We start from the raw sequence: 23,867 nt of genomic DNA, 5'->3' as shown, positions 1-23,867 counted from the left end.
CAACAATGGATTCAACAAACGTCAACTAAAAGTAACAGTGACACAAGTGTTATTCAGTGTTGTTTATACTAATAAGCTTCCGCGAAAGTATATTAGTACCGTAATTTACGTGAGGATCATTGAGCTGGGAGCGCCACCTACTGGACTCTGAAAGTAAAGCAATAGTGGACAACCTGTGAGAGACGAGATACTGTGTATGTAGCCAGCGTCGGAGTGGCGACCTTTCCAGGGTGTCCCCCATATATCTCCCTAGGAAGCAGCGGTTGAACAGAAATGGAGTTTTGTCAGCCCAATACTCATAATCTAAATTATCATTTGGATAGTTCAATACTCTCACCCTTTTACCGAGAAAATAAAATTTAAAGTAATGTAATTCACTTAAAAATAATGTATCAGCAGAACTTTTTAATGTATATTTCAACACCAGTTACAGTCACGTGAATGAAGCAATCAGTACAGTAAAACAGTATGAAAGTATGTGGAATTGAAATGTGAAGAATAAATGAGGAATGGGGGTTCATTATGACATGCACTTCAGAGATGCAAACACCCCAACAATGAAGCACCCTTGTTGTATGAAATAACAGTAAAAGCAGTGCGAACAAGAAGAGCACACTGGTCAGCTCTGTTGTTTGAAGACACTTAACCGAACTTCAGAAGTCCAAACAATTTGGGTTAAGAACACAAAAGGTATAAACATATATGAAATAATAGTCTTGATAAAGCGATTAAATATTCCCTCCCGCCGCATCATTACCTTGCACAGTCGTATTTGTAGCGTAAATGATTTTGTTACAAATCTGAATAGTAATACAGTATACACTTGAATGGAAGCAGGTCTCATGTCACCTGTCTGCAGGTGGGTTATTTACACATGCAGGGAATAAATGTCCTTTAAAGTCAAAGCATTGAGGAAAGTGCGCTGATAAAAAGCAACTTTTTCTGATGATTCTTGGCGAGAACATGTCCATGTCTGAAGTGATCAGTCCCTGTTATTAGTGGTCCAAAAGAGGATTTGGAAAAGTGAATCTAAATGATTAAACAAAAATATCTTTGATACCAATCATCAAAACAAGTCACCATGTAGAAATCTTACATGATGTGCTTCCATGACCCTCGGACATATGTTCAACTCTGGCTCTTCTCAGTGGTGGCTTCACAGCTAAGAGGATCTTGAGACAAGTTCATTGGCACCTGCTGCTCGGTGTGTGTCCTCATGTGACGATTGAGACAATGACTCCAGGAGAACCTCTGACCACACGTCAGGCACAGATAGGGTTTCTCACCCGTGTGTATCCGCTGGTGCTTCAGCAGTGATCTGTACCGTGTGAAGCTGGCTCCGCACTCTTCGCAGGGAAAATTATCAGATTTGATGTGTACGTGTCGCTCGTGCTCCTTCATGTTGCCCAGTTGCGAGAAGCCTTTCCCGCACACAGGACAGAGGTGCGGTTTCTCCCCGGAATGGATCAATCTATGAATGTTCATATCTCGGCGGGAAAAGAATCCTTTGCTGCAAATGACGCACTTGAACGGTCGCTCCCCGGTGTGGCTCCTCATATGTCTCTTCAGTCCTTCGGAGCGGGAGAAGCAGCTTTCACACACGGTACACTTGAACGGCTTCTCACCTGTGTGAGAGCGTACGTGGCGCCGGAGCTCCGACGCCTTGAAGAAACCCAAGCCACAGTCGCTGCATTTGTGAGGTTTCACCGGCTGATCCTCGTGAATCATCTGATGCGTCTTGCAGTGGCCCGCCTCAGCAAAGCCCTTCCCACAGACGGAGCAGGTGAATGGCTTCTCCCCAGTATGAACCCGCTCGTGTCGGATCAGTTTGTGCAGTTTCTTGAAAGATTTGTCGCAGTAGGAACACTGATGAGGTACCTTTGGTCCTTTGGCGTGCGTGCGTCTGTGCCTCTCCAACTTGGACGGCCTGTCGAACACTTTACCACAGTCTGGACACGGGTGCTGGTTAGTCCTGTTGTGGGTGTTTTGGTGGCGAAGCAACTTCTCCAGCTGTGTAAAACTCTTGTCGCAATCTTTGCACTGATGGCGTGTCTTTGGCATCTTTGAGTGTATCGGTTTATGTCTCTCCAATTTGGATGGCCGGTCAAAGATTTTCCCACAGACGGGGCAGGGGTAACACCGGAATATGCGACCTATCTCTGGCTCCCGGGGCGTAGGGTCGTAGTCGCTTGAGTCATCGGTGGTACCTGAATCAGACTCTTCTTCAGCGTTGTCATTCACCTGGTCTATGTCTGCAGAGCAACCACAAAAGAACAGTCAGTCAGTCATGTTTCAATCACAATGTTCCTACTAGTGTGTTACACGTTTATGGGTTGATAATATGGATGGTTCAGGACAATACTGGATTGTAACGGGCAGGGATGGTGGAGGAGAGGAGTCACGGGTGGAGACGGCTGTCACAGAAGAAAGGCAGTGAGAGTGAAAGGAACTCTATAGGACAAGCTGTGACACCTGCCACGATGTACAGTTTAGATCAGTGATTCTTAACCTTAGGGCTGAGGCCCACGGTTGGGCCGTGAGCGCCCCCTAGAGGGCTCACTAAAAGTTTTCTTGTTTTAGCTGCAAATCTAAACAACTACAGAGAAGTTCTTGAAAAGAAACGATGATTAAGAAAGTGATGGTGCCCCCAACTGTTCATGAAAGCACCTGTTGAAGCAGTTTTAAAAATGAATAACATTATTTATGGCGATACTTTCAATTACATTTACTTGTATTTTCTTTGGAGTTTAAACAAAATATATTCTTTTTTTACTTTATGATATTTAGACACGGTTTTATTGTATTCAGATCTCAACAGTTTGCATCAAGTGTATTTTTTTCTTTAGTAAATTTGATGAATATGACTTGCACCTGGTTCTGCAGCTGGTTGGACTTTTCTATGGCAAACATATTTGCAATGATCACATGGTGTCGTGTCATTTCTCAAGGTTTTGGTTTGTTTTACCTGTAAGTAGATGAAATATGGTTATTGATCACAAATGAAATCAAAAGTAATGAATCAGTTCTACTGAATGGGCCCCGGGTCCATTTGTTCAGGGACAGGTGGGCCCCGAGATCAGAAAGGTTCAGAACCCCTGGTTTAGTCTCAAGCAATTCGCTCAACTCGTGAGCTTGGAACGCCCCCTACTGTCTATACACGCACACCACACGAGCAGAGAGATATGAACAGCAGGAACAGACAATACTTTTGTTTGGTGTATGTCATTAGAATGTTAAATCCAAGTTGCTAATATATTAACCTAGTGAAAAAACGTTCATCAGACGCCAGCAATTTGTAGACTAGATCACATCACCTACAGTCTTCCCTCAATGGAGAATTTAGTTATTTTACACTGGTTAGATTGTGAGAGGAACTGTCCTGCTCGAGGGGTCGGGTAAAAGGAGAAGAGAAACAAGTAGAAGACAAAAAAGGTGACAAATGAGGGCATGAAGAGGACGGGTGCGACGACGGCCATTGAAATATGTCAACGTACAGGAGGCTGACATAGTCTAAAGCCAAAAGAAGATAAGGATGCTATGGTAATGAAACTAAGTACTTTTGAACTTCATTCATAGGTTGACCCATTCTATATAGCAGAAGAAATAAGTTTAAAACTACTATCGTGAACAAAAGTCCACCACACGCTCCACAACTGTCACACACCGGTGTCGGCTGTCAAACGCCACGGAACTGGACAGCACGCCGCGTCATGTTCACATGAAAGTGCAATGCTGCGAGTGAGGCATTATCGTGAGATGCAGAATTGTCATCATGGAGTTTGTGTTTGGCGGTAAATCGTGTACGATATGTTATATACCCATCCCTACTTTTCACCAATCAGGTGTCTGAAGACTGGAATCCGTTGTTTCAGCTGGCCCTGCTTGGTTAACCAATGTGTGCTTGTTTGGTTGGCACAAATCTGTGCACCCACTGCAGAGCCTTTGTGAGTTACCCCTGTATTAGTGTATACCTGCAGAAAATTGGTGGTTATTTTCACCTACATAATTTTTTCCATTGTTATCATGGGAACTCACAGACCAAGCAATGTCCAGAGCGGAAATGTCATGGACAATCCTGCCTAAGTGAATGATGGGAGCCAGATTAGGAAGTGGGTCAGGTGCAGACAGGAGAAACCTTAGAGAGAACTTTGTGCTACAGATTCAGGAGACTACACGCTAGAACGGTAGTGTGGTAGTTGAGACCACAGACAGTCCAACACCAAGACAGTTAGGGGCCAGAGACTGAGTCGAGGCCGAGGACCAGGGCGAGACCAAGTGATAATTCTCTTACACCACACACTCGTGTATGGGGAAAAAAACAGTGATCAAATTTATTACAAAACCTATACAAACAAAATAAAATTGTCGTACCACCCAACCCTGGTCACACTGATTCATAAAACATAACATTTCACAGCAAAAGTGGGTTGCGCCACTGTTCCGTTTGAGTGATCTGAGGCAATAAAGTTTTGCTTAAATCCCACAAATCTGTGTGTGCAGATAAACTAACATGACTATTGATATATATTAAGTGAAGCCACATCTAATAGACAAACACTTACATTCTTCCTTGGGCTCCGTTTTAAATTCGGGTTCTGTTTCTGGTCCCATGACTACAGTCTGCGAGGACACACACAAACTCAAGGTCAAACATGTTTGTTCGTATCGTTCCAGTACAACAAACACAAGACAACCATGCCACTGTTCCAAAGTCGTCTAGCTCGGCGAAGCACTGCACACCGACACCATAATAACGTTTGGTTGCGCAAAACATTTCTCTGCATTACCTGGGTGCATCGAATACTGGTTGAACATTAAGACCAAGAACATTTCATGGATTAGAAACCATCGGTTGAGAAGTTCGCTCTGACGAAAGGTGAACGCTGCAGACACAAGAATGTAATACGACCATGATCATAACTTGCTTATGATTCGCAGTTGCGCTCAATGGGGCGAGGCAAATCGCCGAGGCCTGTCTCACTGCAACAAAAATGAAATGTATCACACAGACACGTGTCCCATTTAAACGTACATACAGTGAATTGTGCAAATTGTTGCCAACTCGACACAACCGAATGGCTGATTCTAAGACATGCAAAACCAAACAAAAGAGAAGCCACCTCTGTTTGTTCGCGTTAATATACTAAATAACCTTATCTGACGTCCTAGCTGTTGTATCTACCTCCCGCCGCGACCGTTTCACAAAGACAGATGTGCAGAAGAGGTGAATTTGACACCCAAATTCTGGCGAAACGAGCTGGTAAATAAAGCTAATGGCTAATGCTAACACGCAATAATTAGGTTAGTTTGTGTCATAAAAAACAATGCATACCTGTTTGCAATCGCGGTTTACGACTAGTTACTTCAGATACCACACCAACGCCAGATATATCGTGTAGTGTTGCGAAATATATTGTGTTTAAAGGAGAAAATACATGGCTGGACGAGCAGACTGGCTCTGATGCCCCAGGGTGCTGCTCGCGTGACGCGTTCAAATGCTCGGCGTAAGCTACGTAAAACAGTGTTACATTATGTTACCTACATTTACTGTGAACGAAAAAACGCTTTTGATCATCGAAATGGAGATGATTATTCTTGCAAAATCAATTTCTTTGATCGTATATTTCACACACAGTTTGGGGTCTGACCGAACAAGTGTGTACTACGGTAATACAATAGTAAGTACAGTAATCGTACAGTGGATTAGTTTGTTTCAGGGTCAATTGACAACCATGTGTTTATCATATTAATGGTTTGCAAATTCCTATTCACTCCGGACTTAAATGAAGCCTTGCATGTACTCTTGCAATCAAAATGTGATGAACATACATTTGTCACTCTGTGATGGGATGTGCGGTTTTAGATTTACTCTCCATGTTTATCTGAACGCCGTGAAACGTGTCATGTATCACTTTCATCAGAATCAGAATCAGAAATCAGAAGAATATATTTATTAATCCCAGGGGAAATTATGTTCGTATCATGCTCTGTACTCAACATATCACAATAAATTAAAAATAAATAATATTATAAAGTGCAAAAAAGCTATTCTGAAGAGCTTAGAAACCATGTGAACCATGTGCAAGAATCCTTCACTGTGATTTTTTTTCAGAGATGAATTGTACGTTTTCATTGCCACAGGAAGAAAGAACCGGAAGCGTATGAGTCTGTTGAGTCTGTTCGTGTCCGGCACCGTTAATCTGCTGCCCCAGCAAACCATAGCGAACAGAATTGCACTGGACACCACTTACTCATAAAACATTCTCAGCATTGTCTCGCAGATGTTGAAGGACCTGCGCCTCCACAAGAAATAGAGACGACTCTGTCCTTTTTTGTAAAGGGCCTCAGTGTTCCGAGTCCAGTCCGGTTTATTGTCTATGAAGACCCCAAGATATTTATAGTCCTCAACCATATCCACATTGACCACCCCCGTATGGAAACGGGGGTCACAGGAGACTTGGTCCTCCTTTTATGGCTCTCAATTCACAGTCACTGAGGTAACACACATTGAAAAGCAACTACAATTAATCCAATCCCTTAAAATCAAAAGGGTCACATGCACACGCACTCATTTTTTAAGGCCCACAACCTTAAACTGTTGAAACATTTCTGATATTGGATATTTCTGATACAATAATTGACAAATGGATTAGTTGCTCTCAGATCAGGCTCTGGGACCATCAGCGCAACAAAGTATTGAGGCCACATTTGGAGCAAATAAAATGTTACTGTTAACTACTTACAACGCCATCATTCGACGAGTTGCATTTTTATCAACCTGTACGCATCATATGCTGACAAGATGACTAGTCAACTGTCAATATAGTTGTAATGTAACACATAACCAGTGTGTGTGTGTTTATGACAATTTATATATACATTTTCTAATTACTCTTTTTAAGTCCATATTATTGGATTAGGTCAGATGTCCTTTATTTGTCCCACAGTGGGGAAATTCAATGTGTCACCGCGGCCAGGAATTAATCACCACGAAGAATCAAAGACATTAAAGATACACAACAAACATCAAAGACATTCACAAAGCATCACCAGATATAAAAACACAGAGCTAAAACAAAAACCCTGAGTGAAGTCACAAATTATCAAACACAAGACAATAAATAAAAACCCCTAATATTACAAGCAAATATAATGACAAAAATAAACTGTAATAACTGTGAGAAAAATGCACCATTATTCCCATCAGGTTACACTGTGGTACAATCTGACAGCACTTGGCAGAAAGGTGCATTGAAATCTCTCCTTCATACATGAGTGTGGATCAGCCTGCCACAGAGTCATAGAAGGTCCTCAGGAGCGTTCCCTCCACCCCAAAGGACCGCAGCCTCCTCAGCAAGAACAGAAAAATCCGTGTGTTGAGACCAGTCCAGGTTGTTGTTCAGGTGAACACCCTGGCATTTGTATGATGAAGTCAGTTTTGCCACCTCTGGAGGTGAACAACATGAAGCAAGGAAGCACGTTGTTAACTGATGAGATATAAAATAACAAATAAGAGGTTGAAACTATTCAGGATACTGATGACTGACAAGCTACCGCCTGCTGAAGAACGACGGTGGCCAATAATTCCATCAGATGGTCCAGTGAAGGTGGTCAAAGCAGCAGAGCAGCATCAAGGTCAGCTGAGTCATGACATCGTAGTTATGGTTGGCACTGTTATCTCCAACATTGTTGGCACGGTGGGAACGTTCATTGCAACGGTCAACAATAACTGGTTGACTGTCTGCATGGAAGACTGGAGCATCTGCGAGGAGTCGGACACCGTGAGAAGACAGGGACTCAGGTCAGAATGTGTGGTGACCTCCGGCTTGCCTGACTGCACCCGCTACAAGGACCCGCCAAAAGATATTTCACTTTCTGTCTAAAAACAGGCACATACAAAAAGAAAACACAGCAATCAGTAAATTGTTTTTTTTTGACAACAGAGGTGCCTCATAATTGCAATATAACTTTATTATAAATGTATTCCAGGTGCTAGAAACCAAACCACTGCAGCATGTTTCTAACACCTTCGCGTTGAATGCTGTTGAGAATTGAATAAATCACTGAATCTCAGTGAATATACTTTTATTCTTAATTATTATTATTATTATTGTGGTCAATACATACTGACCAGGGACCTTAAAACTTCATAAAAACTTTGTACTTAGAATAGCTTTACATTTAATAATCAAAAAAATACATTTAATCTCTCTCTCTCTCTCTCTCTCTCTCTCTCTCTCTATATATATATATATATATATATATATATATATATATATATATATATATATATATGTGTCACCCAATGTTGGATTTGTTGGAAGGGAAAAATCCTCACCACCCTGCAATACAAGAAGAACAAAAAACAAAACCAAAGACAACATAAAAAAGCATTTATTGATTTTTTATTGATTGTTTTACTTGTGGCCAGAGCTGGAGTTAAAGCCTTAAAAGTGAAATTAAAATCACATATTAGTCGTGTAATGCATTTTTCAGTTTACAGTTTTCAGGGGTGACATATGACCAAAAAGCAGAGTGTGAAGTTTATCAACCACAAGGGAGCAACAAGGTAGCGAAAACAAACAAGGACAATAACATTAAGAGGAAGGTGAGAGCAAAGAATATGACTGTCGCCGGAGCTAGTCAACGCTGATGCTCGCCATAACGTGGATGAAGAAGGGGCAGTACTGGAGGAGAGCGCTGACTCAGCGGCTGAAGTAACTGAATATAAGAAGATGAAGGTCCAGGAACTGAAAACTCAGCAACAGAAATGAAAGACAGCAAGCGAGAGAAAGGCAATTCAGCTCAAGACCGGATGTTGTTAAAATGACATCTGTGCCAATAGATGTATGTATTTGCTGAGTTGGGCTTATTCTCCACAGAGGTGGAAGGGGTGCGCTTCATTCATTCATCCACAGCTCTGGTCAGTTTTATTGTCCCCATTCCTCCTTCTCTCTTTCCTCTCAGGCCACCCACATAGACATGAGGCCTGGGCACGATGCTCTCGCCATCTGTCCTGGTCTGGCATCGTCCTTCGGGAGCCAAGTTTGTGTCGAGTTCTCTATTCTGACATGGCTCATGTTGGTCTGGGCCGAGTGGGTCACTGCAGTGCGAAGGTCAGTCTACAATAAAGCCAGAGTAATTTGAAACAAAAATCCAAGTGGAATTCAGAACACAGTCGTGGCATTGAGACACACCAGTTTAACAGCTTCCCGTCGCAGCTCCCATTCATTCCACTCAACTGACTGATCAGAGAACGTCTCCATGGGTTCCGTGTCGGTCTGTGTGCTGACCTCACATTTGGGCCGAGCATCCAAACTGGTTCGAAGCTGGAAGGATGAAACTGCATTTTAGCTGAAATCTGGTAGAAACAGTCCTTTGTGAAGTGCAACCGCTGGTCAGACTAGAAGGAGGCTGAAACATTGTGTAAGAATCAGTTCAGTGTCTTTTGTTCTCAAGTCCAAGTCAAGACTCAAGTCGCTGATAGGTGCAACTTAAAAGTGACTCGAGTCCAAGTCGTAGACTTAAGTCCTCATCTGTTTGACCACAAATCCATTTTATTTTTGTGATTTTATTGTAGTTAGTTATTCCTATCCTGCTATTCATCTTCTGTTTGTGTGTATGCTTTTATTTTAACAGACTTTCTATCCATCCATTCTTACAAGAAAGTTCACAACAAGTGAAAGTAAACATTTAAGGAAATGTGACAAATTTGAAGAAAAAAAAGTTCACGTCACACGTCTATCACATTGTACGTATACTTTGTGGTCCAAAAAATGGCAGCAGATGATAAAGTTGATTTTGTGTTTACTGTTGTGTCCGGCCTTTGTTTCATTTCATAGATAGTGACACCCACCTGCGAGACTTCATAACCCTCCTGGTTCCATCTATGTGGTAAAGTTGAAATATTTGCTATTTTCAGAAGCGGACATTTCACCCTCTCCGTTTTCAAAAAATAGTTCTGAGCTGAAAACATTGCTTTCACGAAAACCCATGTATGTTTGCAGACAGGACATTCCAAAACTGTCGGTGGCAGTGTAACAAGAAGCTTCAATACAAATAAAAAGTTACATTGTACAGATGCATTTTATACACAGAGCATCATTTTTTAGTTGTTTTTATTGGATTGCGTTTTCACCATTTTGTGTTCTTTATTATTTTTTTTAATCATATCCCTCTTTTAGTCCTGTTTCTTCTGTATTTGTAATTGTAAACTTCCTTTTTGGTCATTGCTGTGGAAATGTGCTATATAGATAAATTGACCTTGACCTTGACTTTAAGAAGGCTGCGGACTCACCTCTGAATAGGTGCTCACGAACTGTTCGTGGAGTTTGAAGAGTCTGATCAGTTCTGGGTAGCGTTTGCTTTCTTCTTCCACCATTGAAACGAAGTAATCCGGCATGCAGGAGAAGCTCAGTGCAGCTTCTTTGGAAGAGAAACTGTAGAACTTCCCCTTATGTCTGAGGAGCCCAATAAGTGGATTCCCTGCACATCGAAATCAGACCAGTCATTGTTATCGAGTTAAGACAGCTGTGTGCAGAATGATTCCCACCTGGAAGTAGAAGACCACCAGTTTTTACCAGCGTGTAGCCACAGAATCCATTATACTGCAGTGGCAGCTCATTGAAACCTTCTGTCCTTCCAGGCAGGAGCCAGTCCTGGTTCTCCATCTCCTCTGGATCAATGCAGTCAGCTGTAACATTAATTCAAGTCTCATCCTATGGGGAAGCAACTTGGCAAGCAGAGCTTGTGAAACAAGGCAGTATTCTGAATTGTTTCTGCTCTTGGATGAATGTACTTTGTAAAGCTTGAAAAGCAGTTTTATCAAGTACCTATGTCCATTTTACAAAACATATTATCCTACAAATAATTCACTTACAGGCGTATGTCTCGCCTGTAAATGCTTTTATAGCCAACATCAGCTTGAGGGTTGATGTTGAGGCGCATTGTACCACATGACCTCTGCAGTGCACCGGGGTCTTCCTTGGCACAAATTTGTATCATGGAGGTGTTGAGAGATTGTCCAGCTCAGACCACCACTGTTGAGTGAACCACTACTGGAGGTGTGACGGGAAGCGCAGCTGAGTACATCAGGGTTTCCCAAACTTTTCAGTCCACAACCCCCAAAATAACGGTGACACTGACTGGCAACTCGAACCCAACAGTAGAATACAACCACACAAATGTGTCGATTTAAGGCTAATACAACATGTATAGGTCTGAACAAAAGAAGACAATATTACCACCTTCAGTTATCATTTGCAGTTCATGTCAACATTTCACTTTTTTTTTGCAATGATTTAGCAAAAAAATATTTTTTTCCAACATCCTCCAACCTATGCCCTTTGATCCCTGCTTAGGGAACCTCATGCAAGAGAACTTAGAATAGGTTTACATGTACTAAACGTGATGCAGTACGAAATATGAATGGATTGTCACTACCAACAGGTTACTACAAATTGTAGTTAGACTTAGTTGTTGGACCACATGCCATTTAAGTCTCCCCCACGATGCTTAAAATCTGGTTGAAGATGGCTTTCCAGACAATTTTCAGCATGTCTCCCGTCTCTCCACGTGACTACAGGATGGAAAGCCACTTCATAAGAGAACAGTCAATCCCAACACAGAGAACAGCAAACATGCAGCAAACAACTTGTAGTAAACACACCCAATGTCACCCACAACACCAAAACAGACCACTGCAAAGCATGCTGGGGGAAACCCCTCAACTCCGCCTTCCCCAAAACGCCACAATACTATGTGGTACGCTAGTGGTAAACCAGTAGGGGCCAGTGCTGTGTGATGCGGCTCAGTCGTGCTGTGGACGTCATCTCTCAAGTCCAACCTGAAAACTGAAACACACCTGTGCTTTCTGTCATTCTCTCAGCGTCTGTCTTAACCACAGAGCCTCCCAGCAGCTTGTCAAAGTCAGCCCCTGAGAAGATCTGGGCCTCAGAGGACAGGAAGGGCTGCAGCCCCAGCATGACCTCCCCAGGTGTGTTGACCATCTCTGCCTCCTCCTGAAGTTCAGACCAGAGCTTTGACAGCTTCTTTAAGAACAGCTGTATTGAAACAGATTCCAAAGGTTGAAGGTGTGTAAAATAAGACCATTGCAAAGAAGGCTCAACTCACAAAAACAGCCCCCGATAGCAGGCGCTCCTTTGACTGGACAGCTTCTATCAGCAGCGTCAGGTGTGATGACAGCTCAGACTGGAGGTTCATGACACGTTTTTCACTGACTTGGGCATCAGTCTAAAGAAACAAGCTGTTTTGTTATGGTTGAATCATCACGTCCTGTTCTCAGTTGTTCAGGTCACAAGTGTTCATCGTAAGAAAACATAACCTCATCATCGACAGCAGGCTGGAGTAGCTCACCAGCAGCAGCTTGAGGAAGCCCTCATACTGTCTGGCGTTGTAAAGAGCCTGTTTGAGTAACAGCAGAGGAGCAGCGCCACCTTCAGACAGGCCCTTCACATCCTCACTGTGCACTAACTTCTCCAACACTGCAGTGTATTTCCACACCAGAGCCTGGCAAGTGTTCAGCTCCTCCTCAATCTCTTCACATGTGACTCTTGGAGGATTCTGGAGGCAGGAAGGAACTGCAACCCGGGATTCACAGTGAGGAACAAGTGACTGACCATGAAAAAAAATAACAGTACAGAATGTGCATGCTGCATTAAAATACTAGAAAATCTGACGTATAATCTTTTCAATATCTGGGTCTCATTTGAACCTGAATGTGGAGCCTACTCACATCTGTTATTCACCCAAACAGACACACTAGATGTATGACCATAAACCAACATTTCAGGGGGATAAAGAGTGTCAAGCTGCTTGGTTCATACTTATCGCCCGAATGCTGGCATCCTCATCAGCCTGCCCGCAGACTCTGTTGAAGAGCCAGACCCCCGTGACCACCATGGCCAGCTCCTTCAGATGCCGCTCCTTCTCACTCCTCAAAAGCTTCATGAATTTGCCCATGTTGGCTGCGGGGAAGATGCTGTCCAAGGCAGCTGTGAGAGAAGGAAGCGTTAGGCTTGGGTGTGACTGAGACCTGTCAATGGGCACATAGTGGCTGTGATTCAATTGAAAACAACCAGTTAACCATTGTAAAAAAAATAAGTGACACAGTCAAATAAAATTTGGAGTAAATGTTCGATTATGGGAGGAGGTATAGTTTATTACATTTTGGTGCTGATCTGCATCCATAAATCATTTGAAGGACTCATCACTCTCTTTCCAGAGGGAGCTAAAAGACTTCTGAACGCTACTGCCACCTGCTGTCCATTTAGTGACATCAAATTTCATTTAATAAGATTTCTAAAACAAATGCATATGGATGAAAATGAGCAGAAAATGAGCGTAGCAGAGGTCTGCAATATCTGTATATATTATAATATTTGATAATAATTCTATTTGTATTTTTCTGTTGTGTCTCACTTCAAATCGTCAAGCCACATCGCACTAGATACTACTTCCTGTTTTTGGTTGAGTGTGAGGAAAATGCAAGCCTTCTGTGCAATGTTCAGTTAGCATCAGTGCTTTCATCTCACGCTGCAGCCCTGTGGTACAAGTTACCTGCAACCTCTTGTACCATGTGATCTGACGGTGAGTCCACCCCAGAGCTCAGCAGGATGTAGGTGATGATTTGATGGTAAAGAGCGTACAACTCCTGGCTGCTTTTGGCTTTGCTTTCAGCGATATCTGAGCCCACTGGTCTCACTCTGGACTCTCTTGCTTCACAGATCGCTGCCAAGAAGTCACCTGCTCAGATAGAGAACACAGATGAAGTGTATGACCACGTTACCACTGTTAGGACTGAAGTGTGGACGGACGGTGACTCACGTCGGGTTCTGTAGTTCCTTGTGAAATTGATCTGCATTTTGATGGTGTCCAGAGATGGATTCAGTGTAGGAGCAATTTTCTCCAGTTAATGGAAAAGAACAGCGACAACGTCAACCTCTCAAGTCCTACTTTAAAAAAAATTCAACTTTTCTTTCTCCAATAATTTGTAATTATTATTATATACATTTTAAATATATATATATATAAAATGAAATAAATATATATATATTTCAATTTCAACATAAAGAACCTCTAGTCTTGAAAGAAAGCTAAGCAAGAGTTTCGTTGAAGAGCGAAGCCGGGACAGTGACACAAGCAAAGTACAGCAAGTGCACAGTAATCCCTACATTTTTGTGCTATTCAGACACACAACTTGAACATTTACACTCACAAAGACATAGTTGCTATGTAACAATCTAGGTCACTTTGGAGCAAGAAGCTCCATGGCCACATATCTGACCTTGATCTGAACCCACTGATAAAGCTTCTCATGTCACTGCTACAGTATGTTTTTGAAAGGCACAGAACATTTCCTCACCATTTTGGCGAGTGATGGCCCCATCCACCGACCACAACTGTTCGCCAATTGTGAAATTTGAAGGTGACTGTTTCTCCCAATTCAATCAGGCTGCAGTGGTTTTATACTCTTTGATGAAACGTGCATACATTGTCCAGTAGATACAGTACTAACAAAGACATGAGCAAACAAGGGCATCAAGGCCCATTGTGAAGACAGGAAGTGATGAAGACACGGTTACAAAACGAAGCATGTGACAAATTCAAAGTTGATTTAACCCTGATCCTGATGGGGACATTTTTGTCCCAACAGAATCACGTCATATTTGGGTCAGGTGTGTGGTGTTTGACTGTTAATTTCTGAAAAGATACATTTCCCCACACTTCTATAATGTTGTAATAGTTTTATTCCATTTTTTCCCCATTAAATCTTTAATTCCACTTCTTCGCTAATCATAACTGCCTAGTACTAAATATACAATTTTAAAATCAAATCCCTTCTTGCTAGTTTCAACTCAAAAAGGCTTTATTTAGGTTTGTTTTTGTTATGGGTGCTTTATTTATGGATTATTTATGGAATGCAAAGTAAAAAATTTGGAGTTAAAGAGTTTGACAGTGTTGGGTGTATTTTTCCCCAATAGTTGAATACAAAGCAAGACTTAACACACACACCTCCGCATGTACAGGAGCTGACCTTGACCAATCATAACAGGCAGAGATGATGAAACAGAAACTCAGAAGAGAATAATAATAATAACGATTTTATGCTTCAATGCTTGTTTTATTTAAATACAAAGGTGATGTGAGACTTTGATCAAATCTTTTCTCAGGAATACATTACTTACAATGTAGTGCAAATGGATGAGTTGAAAAATGTGACAAATTTTGTTAAACAAGAAACAGGATCATTGTCATTGTAAGCCTTGTTGGGTGCAAGTCAAAACAGCAGTTTCGCATGAATAAAAAAGAAAATACAAGCAAAATCCCATTAAATATGCTTACAAAGAAATAAATAGGATTTAATCTGAAACTTTAGGTCTCACTGTTTTAACAAAGAAGAAGCTGGCAATGCTAGATTGAAATGGAATGGCTGCTTAATTTTGCGTGGAGAGACATTGTGACAGTGAAATAGAATTCTGGATGCCCCAAACTTCCACAGCCTGGATCTTAAAGGGCCCCTTGCAGAGAGGGGTATTTTTAAACGTGCTGCATTGTTGACTGTATCCTGCCTCCAGATCTTCATGCAAGCACAGCGCACAGCCACCGTCACCACCTGCAACAACACATTTCATGATGTTAGCTTTGAAGCCTGAATCGTTCTTCTTAATACGCACCAATGAGAAGCTGCCGGTCATCTCCGGCTATGAACTTGGATGCCCTCTGTTCTTTAGTTCTCTTTGGCTGTTTGGCTGTCAGAATTTCCTCTGCAGGGCCAGTGAATGGGATTGTCAGGTAGCTGGGGTTTTGAGGGGTCCCGGCCGGACATGTCAGAGTGGCCCCAGTAGTTTGGCAGCTGCTGCCGTTGACTTGCTGCGGCGAAGCTCCTCTTGTCATGATGTTTACCATTGCTTGCTGATAGCGCTCCATACTGGGTCGCAGCTGAAATAGAGACAGTCATTTTTGACAAGTTAAAATATGTCTTTCTATTTCTTTTATTTTTTCCTGTACACCCTTACGTACAGAGATGTATGGTTGATAATGCTAGATTTATAATGTAATGAAAATGAGAGAGCGATTTATGAATGGCATCATCCACTGTTTCTCATCAGAAAGGCGTGCGACATGTATAAAACTTCAACTTACCGTGAAAACAAAACATTCCCCGGTTCCAAAATATTGCAGCTCTTCACTGTCATGCTTGTGTCTTTCGCTCAGATCAGTCGATATGAAGGCACCAAACACCTGTGTGCAGAAAAAAATAATGTTCGCTTTAGTCACTGTTGAAAAAAAATATAATGCTGAGCCAAGCCATATTTTTTTGGAATAAGTTGTGTACCTCTTCATCAGTAGTTTTCACAACTACTACTGCAGGTTCATGTCCCTCCACGTGGGAGTAAAACCTGCACAAAAGAATGCGTTATTAAATGATACGTTTACCACAAGAAGATGAGCACAGGGCAATCCACATGACCTTCAGGTTGACTGAGAATAATTTCGACTGGAAATGAGGTTACTCTGGAACTCACAATCGTTCATGACCAACCACGTCACCTGACTTCAAGTAAACATGTTGACAGTCTAAACTTGCTGACAGAAGTTACGTAAGCAGCTTTGTGAGTGCGCTTTCTTTTCATAACCCACATTCTGTTTGTGGTCAAGACTTGTGTATTGTGACTCACATCAGTGAAACAGTGAAAGATCCACTTCACTGACATGTGAAACAAGCTCTTCTCAAAATGGCTGAATTGGATCACAGACGAAAGAGCGCCCTCTTTTGGACAAAAGAGTCTTGTGGCGTTACGGCACAAAAGCTCAGCAACTACATTTGTTAAATCAGACATTGAATACCCGTTAGGAGGTGGGTTGTCAGTTGCTTTCAGGGATTGTAAGAAACCTCCTTGTTACAATGGATTTAAAGAATTTTTTAAAAATGAGCGAAATGTAATCGAAGGTGGGAAGACACATCAAGACACGTACGACGCCAGACACCCTCCATGCTCGGCTTTGCTGAAGATCTTGATGGGACTGAAGAGGGCAAAGCGCTCAGGTATCCACGCCCAGACCACTCTCATCTCTGTGCCAGTCACAACCGTGGAACTGAAGTTGTTGAAGTCAACCGAGTCCACTGACTGCCTTTAGAATGAAGACACAAATCAGAATTTATTTTCTACAAATAATAAATAAAAATCTATGACACACCTCTTCTGGTGGCTACTGACTCCTTTTTGCATGAGCGAACTCCTATTGGCGTTAAACAGAAGGTTGAGCTCCTGCCTGGTGGCCATTGGGATCATGAAGGCCTTCTCTAGAAGAGTCTCCGCTGAACAGTGGCGGGCAACATTCTGCACGAATCGTATCATGTCTGTTCGGAAGTCTTGTACGTCTGCCACACGTGAAGACACGGATACTTTGTAGAGACTTAACAAAGCCAAGGCAACCCTGCAGGGGTCAAGTAAATGATCAGATGGCAGGTATTTTGAGCAGAGCAGTCAAGATGGATGACGTCTCACTCACCTGTAAAGAACCTTGTAGCCCTCCAGCAGATACACATCAAGCACTCGGATGGCATACGTAAAAGGCAGCTCCGCAAATATCCACATGATCCAGTCGGAGTAAAACTCAAAAAGATTTTGGTGCGAGCTGGCGATCAGTTTGCGGATACCCCTGCAGCACCTGTTGGCAAGGTCTCCGAAGGTCATGCAGGAAGCGCGGTACGTAAGAAAGGTCTGGTCAATGTAACGCTTGTTCGGGTCTTTGAAACAGATAAGTCTTGAAACGCTGTGGAAGCACTCGGCTTCATCTTGGCTGAAGTGCAAAATGAGGGAGACCAGAGCTGGGAGGATGGGGCAGAAGTTCATGTCGGGGAAGTAGTTGCCAAGAGAGAGGAGGATCTTTTTGGCGGAGTTTAGACCAGCTTTGTTAAGACAGTACCTGGAATAGCAGGAATTTGGAAGATATTATCCATATTTCTTCCTATATCACAAGTGGAGTCATGACAGAAGGGAACCCTAAATTTCAATCATGGTCCAGCTCTAAAAGGAGGTTACTATGGCAAATGTTTACCTGGGTATTTCACCGGCCTCCATGTAGTCCGGGACCGGATGTGAGCTTAGTTTTTTCTCCCCAAAAAGCCTTTTGGACAGTTCATAGTAGACATCTCTCTCCGGAGTCACAGCGCTGCAGGAGATTTGAAGCATTTCATGTTGAAATACACGACTCTCATCCTTCATCAGGTGTCCTTGAAGATCACGCAGAACATTACCTGGAGTGAATCCCATGGATGATATGGTAGTAAGCTTTGGCTCGCAGTGTATGTGGCGTAGCCCAGAATCCTTTACGGGCCATAGATTTCAGTTGATGATGGCCACTCTGTAGAATCTCCTGATATCTCATAGCAGCTTCAGGGTCGATCTTCTCCCAGTCGACAAACTGGCCGTACTTCATCCCTGAGCTGGAGCAGATCTCCCAGTTGTCCGACTCCGAAATAGTCATCATGGATACTGACTTCAGGCTGCCTCTACTGCCTACAGGAGGAAATGACGCTTGAGTCACGTTATTTACGACTTTAAGGGGCGGAATTATATATATAAAAAATATGATCACCATCTAGTTCTCTTGAGGGTGAGTTCTTTTTTTGTTTTGTTTTCCTTTCTTTTCTGGACGCCTGATTCTGCAAAGTGGAGTTCACCTTTTGACCTGACGGATTTGAACTTGTGAAGTTGCCTGCATCAAAGTCAGAGTAATCCTCTGATGTTTCGTAACTGTAGAAAGACCTGAAGAACACATCCTGTGTTAGATGAACTTATTTAACCGATCGAACCAAATCTCAACGTCACATTAACATCCATATAAAACCTTACTGTACAATCTTGTGCTTTTGATTGGTACGTACCTGGAGCGAGGTCTTAGAATTGGATCCTTGGTCTGTGTCTGCAAACCATAATTCTTAACGTCTTCGGCATTATAGTAGGAGTGGGACCTCTGTCTGCTGCGTCCTCCTGCTACTGGCGTCATGTCCAAGTCATGGGAGAACTCAACTGTTCCTAAAACGTTGATCATCTGGGAAATGATTCTTGAACCAAGCTGGTCACTAAAACGTTCCCGTTGCAGACTGAGGACTTTATATGTTTGTGGACAGCACGGTGTGACTCAAGCAGTGGGTGTGTCTCCTGTTTGGTGTTTACAGACAGTGAAAGGCAAAGGTTCCTTTGAGTTTACACTGTTATACATGAGAACTGTACATAAGATAATGGAAATATACAGTCACAGTTACATATAAGACACATCAAACCACCAATGGTGATTCTAAATTCTGATGATTCACATTGAATTAATATTCATTTTCAAGTTTCAAGTGTAACAAGGTCCCATTATCACCGGAATGATACATAACCAAGTTATGATTAAACTTGCCAAAACTGTTCAATAGTTTCAAATGAAAACATTGTAAGGTCATGAGGAATATTTGCAAGACACAAGTGTTTTTCAGAAAACTCTGCATTCTCAGTAGTACTCAGCAAAATACAAGTATTCCAGGAACCACCAAAAAGTTATTATTCGACAAAACAGAAATCTGTTTTCATCTAAACAGACACGTTGTTTGGCCATGACACATAAAACCTCTCCACGTTCTCCTCCCATATAAGGGCTCCACATGGAATGGGGAATTTCTCTCTCCTTTTATGGCGCTGTTTTTTTTTTCATGTTGTATCGAATGGAAATACACAGATCGCAGAAGCAACCCTTATAGTTATTTATTGAATTGTAGAAAATAATGTTCCACTGGTTTCAACATTGTCGATGGTTATTCAATCTTTTAATATTTAGATCATGTGTCATTGTTACCATATTTATTCTGCACATTAAATTCAAATCTGAAAAGAAATATTAATTATAGAATTGAGCTTTTGTTTAAGTTGTTCTTCATGGACAAAACCTTCATAAATATCTGTTTTCTTTTTATTGTATTGTATTATTTATCAGCATGTCGCACACTAAACAAAAATAATTGCATATTATGCATATAGCATGGAGGGCTTTCATTTTTTGCTTTTTTTTTACAGTGTTGAACAATAACATACATTAATGCTCAAATAATTCGGAATAAATTAAGTGTTTGTTTCGTTTTTAAATGAAGATAGAATGGGCGCATAGAAAACGAATTAAATCAATGAAAGAAGGTGGTCCCTCGCGAGCTACCGTAGTTGAGTCTCGCTAAACCAGGAAGCGATTCTCACTATTTACATTCTGTTTATTCGGGTTTCGCGGATTTTCCTCACACTTGACCACCATGTCACAGGATACCTGGTGAGAAGGTTTTGACGGGTTATTATACACATACTGTATGTCGTAGATGGCATCAATCCCAAGTAATCCGTATGCAACTGAGCCAGTTCTCTCTTAAAGAATTCGATGCCGCAAATCACAACAATATCGATCACATACACGTACAAACCTGAGTTTCAGGCGATGTTTGATGGCAAGCTGACAAAGACGGGTTGTTGTTTGTGATATTGATATCTGTGGAAGTTAACTGTAAACGAGAGGCGACTCAAACAAATGTCACATGATGAATTCCAGAGCAGACGTCACAACAAACTGGCCAAATTTAAAAGAATGTATCAAATGTTGGAAACATCCTACCGCCACCCTTTTCGTTTGCCGTTCCTTTCTGCTAAACAACAATCGGATATCTGCTTTTTATTGACGAGAAACAAAGTAACATGACCTTAACAGCACTCAAATTCTCCAAATGTCAACACACGCCAGCTTTAAATGTGTGACAATTGTCCAAGTATCTCATCCAGCCTGTCATTTTCGGTCCCAACGAGCTTGAAATGATAATTTAAAGTCAACTTAAATGTGTTGTGTTGACCCTTAGAGACCAACAGTGCATTCGTTTTCAATGGCCTCATGCAAATCGAAGTGTCATTAGAATTGACATAAATTATTCCGGAAACAACCAAAAAAAATGAAAGAAACTAATATTGTCGTCAGATAATTTGACAGAACTAACACGTTTGTGTTAGATTTTCTTTGTGTGCTGAAGGAGGACAGTTAAATTTCTGATAACAAACTCAACATCTCTCAGTCTCAAAGCGATAAATAAAAGTATATTGTTCAGAATCACGATGTCTGAGGCAGAGCTTTTATGGAGATGCTGGGAGTCTATGTCGAATATACACTGTTAATGCATCATATTTAATCTCTTGTCCATGATACAAACCAGGATATTGCAGGCTCTTAGTGGTACTGCAGCGTCATCAGATCTGCACTCAGAAAAAATGTCTACATCTGGTCTAGGATCTCATCTGTGCCAATGTCACCCAACGACTTTGCCAAGGATAACAACACTTTTTGCCATGCGAGTAAACCATCGGCTCCCTGCTCTAAACAAACTGTACGGTCAGGTGCTGCACATGAATCTGTCAAGGCTTAATAAGTTTCACTGCCACATTTAAGACAAATAATACATTAAATGTAATTCTTACAATTAAATGTTGTGTATGTAAGATTGAACTCTGGCTGGAAGCAAATACCTTTCACTAATTTGCTGCAATGTAGGCATTATAAACTTTTAAAAATCTGAATATCTTAATGTTAAAAATCGCTATTCACTCTATGAGTAGTGAACTTGTGTATTATATGGGATAAATGTTTTCTTATGAGTGACACAAATATTTTATTTTTTTAGTTATATCTTCTCTCTTTTTTTGTGTTTAGGTTACAGAATTATGATGCTACCTGCCGCCTGGCACAGGAGGTTGCTGAGAACATCCATGAACGGAACAGGCAGCAGAGAACAGGCGGAAACCCTGCCAAGGTACGTCCGTCTGTCATTAGCTATCGGAAATGTTTATCCTCTCCTGATGTTCTCCGCGATTGTCATCGTGTGTGTTCCAGATCAACATGACACTACGGGCTTCACTGCAGAAGCTCAAACAGAATATTGCTCAGCTGAAAGAAAGTTTGCTGCGGGCCTCGTCATCTCGTCGGATGTATCCTTTCCTCCTGCTGTGGCCATCGTGTAGTAACAGAAGTCCTTCAGTAGGGGGCAGTATAGGCTTTACTTTAGCGCGATACTAGTGCCAACTTCAAGTTGTGCCCAGTGGGTTTCCTTAGAGGGAACTAAAACTAATGGAAGTTTATTTATGTTCATTGTTATTATTTATTTATTTATTTATTTTTACAAATATATCCATAGGTAATGTTTAGAATTCAATTAGTATTTACTGTTTTAAAAAAAGTTAATTTCTTTTGTGGTTTTTGACACATATGTTCTTATCACAAATGCATATGGCTGGTAGTTGCAATGTTTTGTTCTTTGACATGGCCTCATCAGAATGCAGTCAGAAGCGGACAGACGGCAGAATCTCATTGATGACCTACTCACCAGAGAGAAGCAGCTCATTGCTACTTTTAAAGGGGAAAGCACCGATCCTCAAACAACTAGGTAAATATGGAGGTTTGGAGGCAAACATTGTTTTTTCCCTCACATCGTCAGGAAGCGCTTGTGTTTACAATGTTTAGTTGCGCACACAAAAGCATATGTTCAATTTTTATTTTAGTTTTCATGGGTGGTTTTCCAAATTCAAAGCATTGTTATTGTTATCTGAAAACTGCTGACTTCATCATTCAGTTTATTAACTTTTGTCCTTGTTTAATTGACAAACAAATTTGAGTCGGCCTGTGAAATTGTCTTCAGTTTTTGTCTCACTTTTGTATATTACATGCAAACAGTATTATTCAGTCCTTTAAATGAAGACTCCTGTCTTTGGTTATTAGAAGGAAAATATGAATATATAATATGGGAAAATATTATGTATTAATTGTCTATGTATTAAGTATGTACTGTATTTATTTTTTAATTCAGTGTGTTACTAAAATTGATGACCAGTAAATGTTTTTATGCCATCCCTTTTTAATATCCCAATATATACTTACAATTAAATGATTCTCAATACAGAACAGAACTTAGTGGGTTTAAGTTATTTAAAGAATAGGAAAGTATTTTTTATGACTTGTAATAGAGGAGTTTAATAATGGTTGCATAAATAAAGCAACTTAAGAACAGCCAACTTTTAAAAGTCCCTGCTCCTTTTTAGCGCCATGCTAAACACACTTTTATGGAAAGTGACTCATGGTTGTATTGCAAAAGGGGCCAAACTAACATTTTTTTTGGGTGAGTCAGTTTTCGTTCTCGCCGGTAGATATGGATCCTTTTTATTCTCCTCCAAGGGGAGGAACCAAGGGAATGTCAAACAGAGTTGAATCTGATAGTGATTTGCCATTGCTCATCTCCAATATGACAGAGAGTGTTGAGCACCGGAGTAGAGGGCGGCACCAGCATCTCTATAGCTTGTGTATTGCCACTGAAATCCTGTCATTTGTTATTTATTTCTTTGAGTTAACTGTTTCTCTGTCATTCTGTGTCAAGAGTTGGTTCCAAGAGCTGCTTTTATGGGCTTCATTTTTTTTCACTGAGCCAATTCCATTAAAGATCCTGTTTAAAAAAAACGGCCATCAGATTGGCAACATTCAGCGCTTGGCGTTACATGTCAGGAAGACTTTTTAAAGTTGATGTGCTGTGATCTCAGTCTGGGAGTGAAAGCCTCTTCCCAGTGTGTGGTCTAGCTCTTGGACACAGGGGTGGATGTGAGCGTACTGCAATTCTCAAATCATCTTTCTTACGTGGGATTTTTTTTTTTTTTAGTGAGAGGCAAATTTCCATCACAGTCTGAGAAAAAAAAGGACCAACATGGCGCCTTGAGTCCAGTCTCGCTTCACTCCCTTGGCCTCTCTCCGCCACCTTTCCTCAATTATCCACTAACCTTTCCCTTTTATCG

The 23,867-nt window shown here is 41.4% G+C and overlaps 3 protein-coding genes and 1 pseudogene across 4 annotated transcripts in view; 1 reads left to right on the top strand and 3 right to left on the bottom strand.

The window, feature by feature from the left end:
• Positions 1-401: 401 nt before the first annotated feature.
• LOC128754310 (zinc finger protein 501-like) lies at positions 402-5,475 on the bottom strand. Of its 2 annotated transcripts, XM_053856834.1 has the most exons (4): positions 5,333-5,461; positions 4,788-4,980; positions 4,563-4,620; positions 402-2,252 (listed from the first exon to the last, which is right to left on the bottom strand). In XM_053856834.1, the coding sequence occupies exons 3-4, from the start codon at positions 4,609-4,611 to the stop codon at positions 1,129-1,131; spliced, it is 1,173 nt and encodes a 390-aa protein (XP_053712809.1). In that variant the 5' UTR covers positions 4,612-4,620; positions 4,788-4,980; positions 5,333-5,461; the 3' UTR covers positions 402-1,128. The 2 variants fall into 2 exon arrangements, with proteins under 2 accessions (XP_053712809.1, XP_053712808.1); XM_053856833.1 differs by lacking the exon at positions 4,788-4,980 and having other exon boundaries at positions 5,333-5,475.
• A 2,922-nt stretch (positions 5,476-8,397) lies between these two features.
• LOC128754351 (cilia- and flagella-associated protein 206-like) lies at positions 8,398-14,518 on the bottom strand (annotated as a pseudogene).
• Positions 14,519-15,115: 597 nt separating this feature from the next.
• LOC128753783 (TBC1 domain family member 24-like) lies at positions 15,116-19,165 on the bottom strand. The gene is made up of 11 exons (XM_053855857.1): positions 18,914-19,165; positions 18,625-18,794; positions 18,284-18,545; positions 18,085-18,198; positions 17,536-17,952; positions 17,221-17,460; positions 16,999-17,154; positions 16,358-16,421; positions 16,165-16,263; positions 15,696-15,960; positions 15,116-15,634 (listed from the first exon to the last, which is right to left on the bottom strand). The coding sequence occupies exons 1-11, from the start codon at positions 19,078-19,080 to the stop codon at positions 15,456-15,458; spliced, it is 2,133 nt and encodes a 710-aa protein (XP_053711832.1). The 5' UTR covers positions 19,081-19,165; the 3' UTR covers positions 15,116-15,455.
• A 1,054-nt stretch (positions 19,166-20,219) lies between these two features.
• Positions 20,220-23,867, top strand: part of LOC128753785 (syntaxin-8-like) — a 31,724-nt gene continuing 28,076 nt past the window's right edge. The window contains exons 1-4 of the mRNA XM_053855863.1: positions 20,220-20,328; positions 21,745-21,844; positions 21,925-22,019; positions 22,364-22,474. Coding sequence (XP_053711838.1) covers positions 20,312-20,328; positions 21,745-21,844; positions 21,925-22,019; positions 22,364-22,474 — 323 coding nt within the window. The 5' untranslated portion in view covers positions 20,220-20,311. The remainder of the gene's footprint in view (positions 20,329-21,744; positions 21,845-21,924; positions 22,020-22,363; positions 22,475-23,867) is intronic.

Source organism: Synchiropus splendidus, chromosome 2, assembly GCF_027744825.2.
Source record: "Synchiropus splendidus isolate RoL2022-P1 chromosome 2, RoL_Sspl_1.0, whole genome shotgun sequence".
Taxonomy (NCBI): Eukaryota; Metazoa; Chordata; class Actinopteri; order Syngnathiformes; family Callionymidae; genus Synchiropus; species Synchiropus splendidus.
The sequence above is the reverse complement of the archived record's forward strand: the minus strand, read 5'-3'. Positions and strand labels throughout refer to the sequence as shown.

Excerpts from the sequence above, each read along its gene's own strand:
- LOC128754310 (XM_053856833.1), bottom strand. The coding sequence starts at position 4,611 with ATGGGACCAGAAACAGAACCCGAATTTAAAACGGAGCCCAAGGAAGAA. Across the intron at positions 2,253-4,562 it reads AACGGAGCCCAAGGAAGAAT|ACATAGACCAGGTGAATGAC; the intron begins GTAAGTGTTTGT and ends GTTGCTCTGCAG.
- LOC128753783 (XM_053855857.1), bottom strand. The coding sequence starts at position 19,080 with ATGATCAACGTTTTAGGAACAGTTGAGTTCTCCCATGACTTGGACATG. Across the intron at positions 18,546-18,624 it reads ACCCTCAAGAGAACTAGATG|GCAGTAGAGGCAGCCTGAAG; the intron begins GTGATCATATTT and ends TTCCTCCTGTAG. Across the intron at positions 17,953-18,084 it reads GAGGCCGGTGAAATACCCAG|GTACTGTCTTAACAAAGCTG; the intron begins GTAAACATTTGC and ends CTGCTATTCCAG.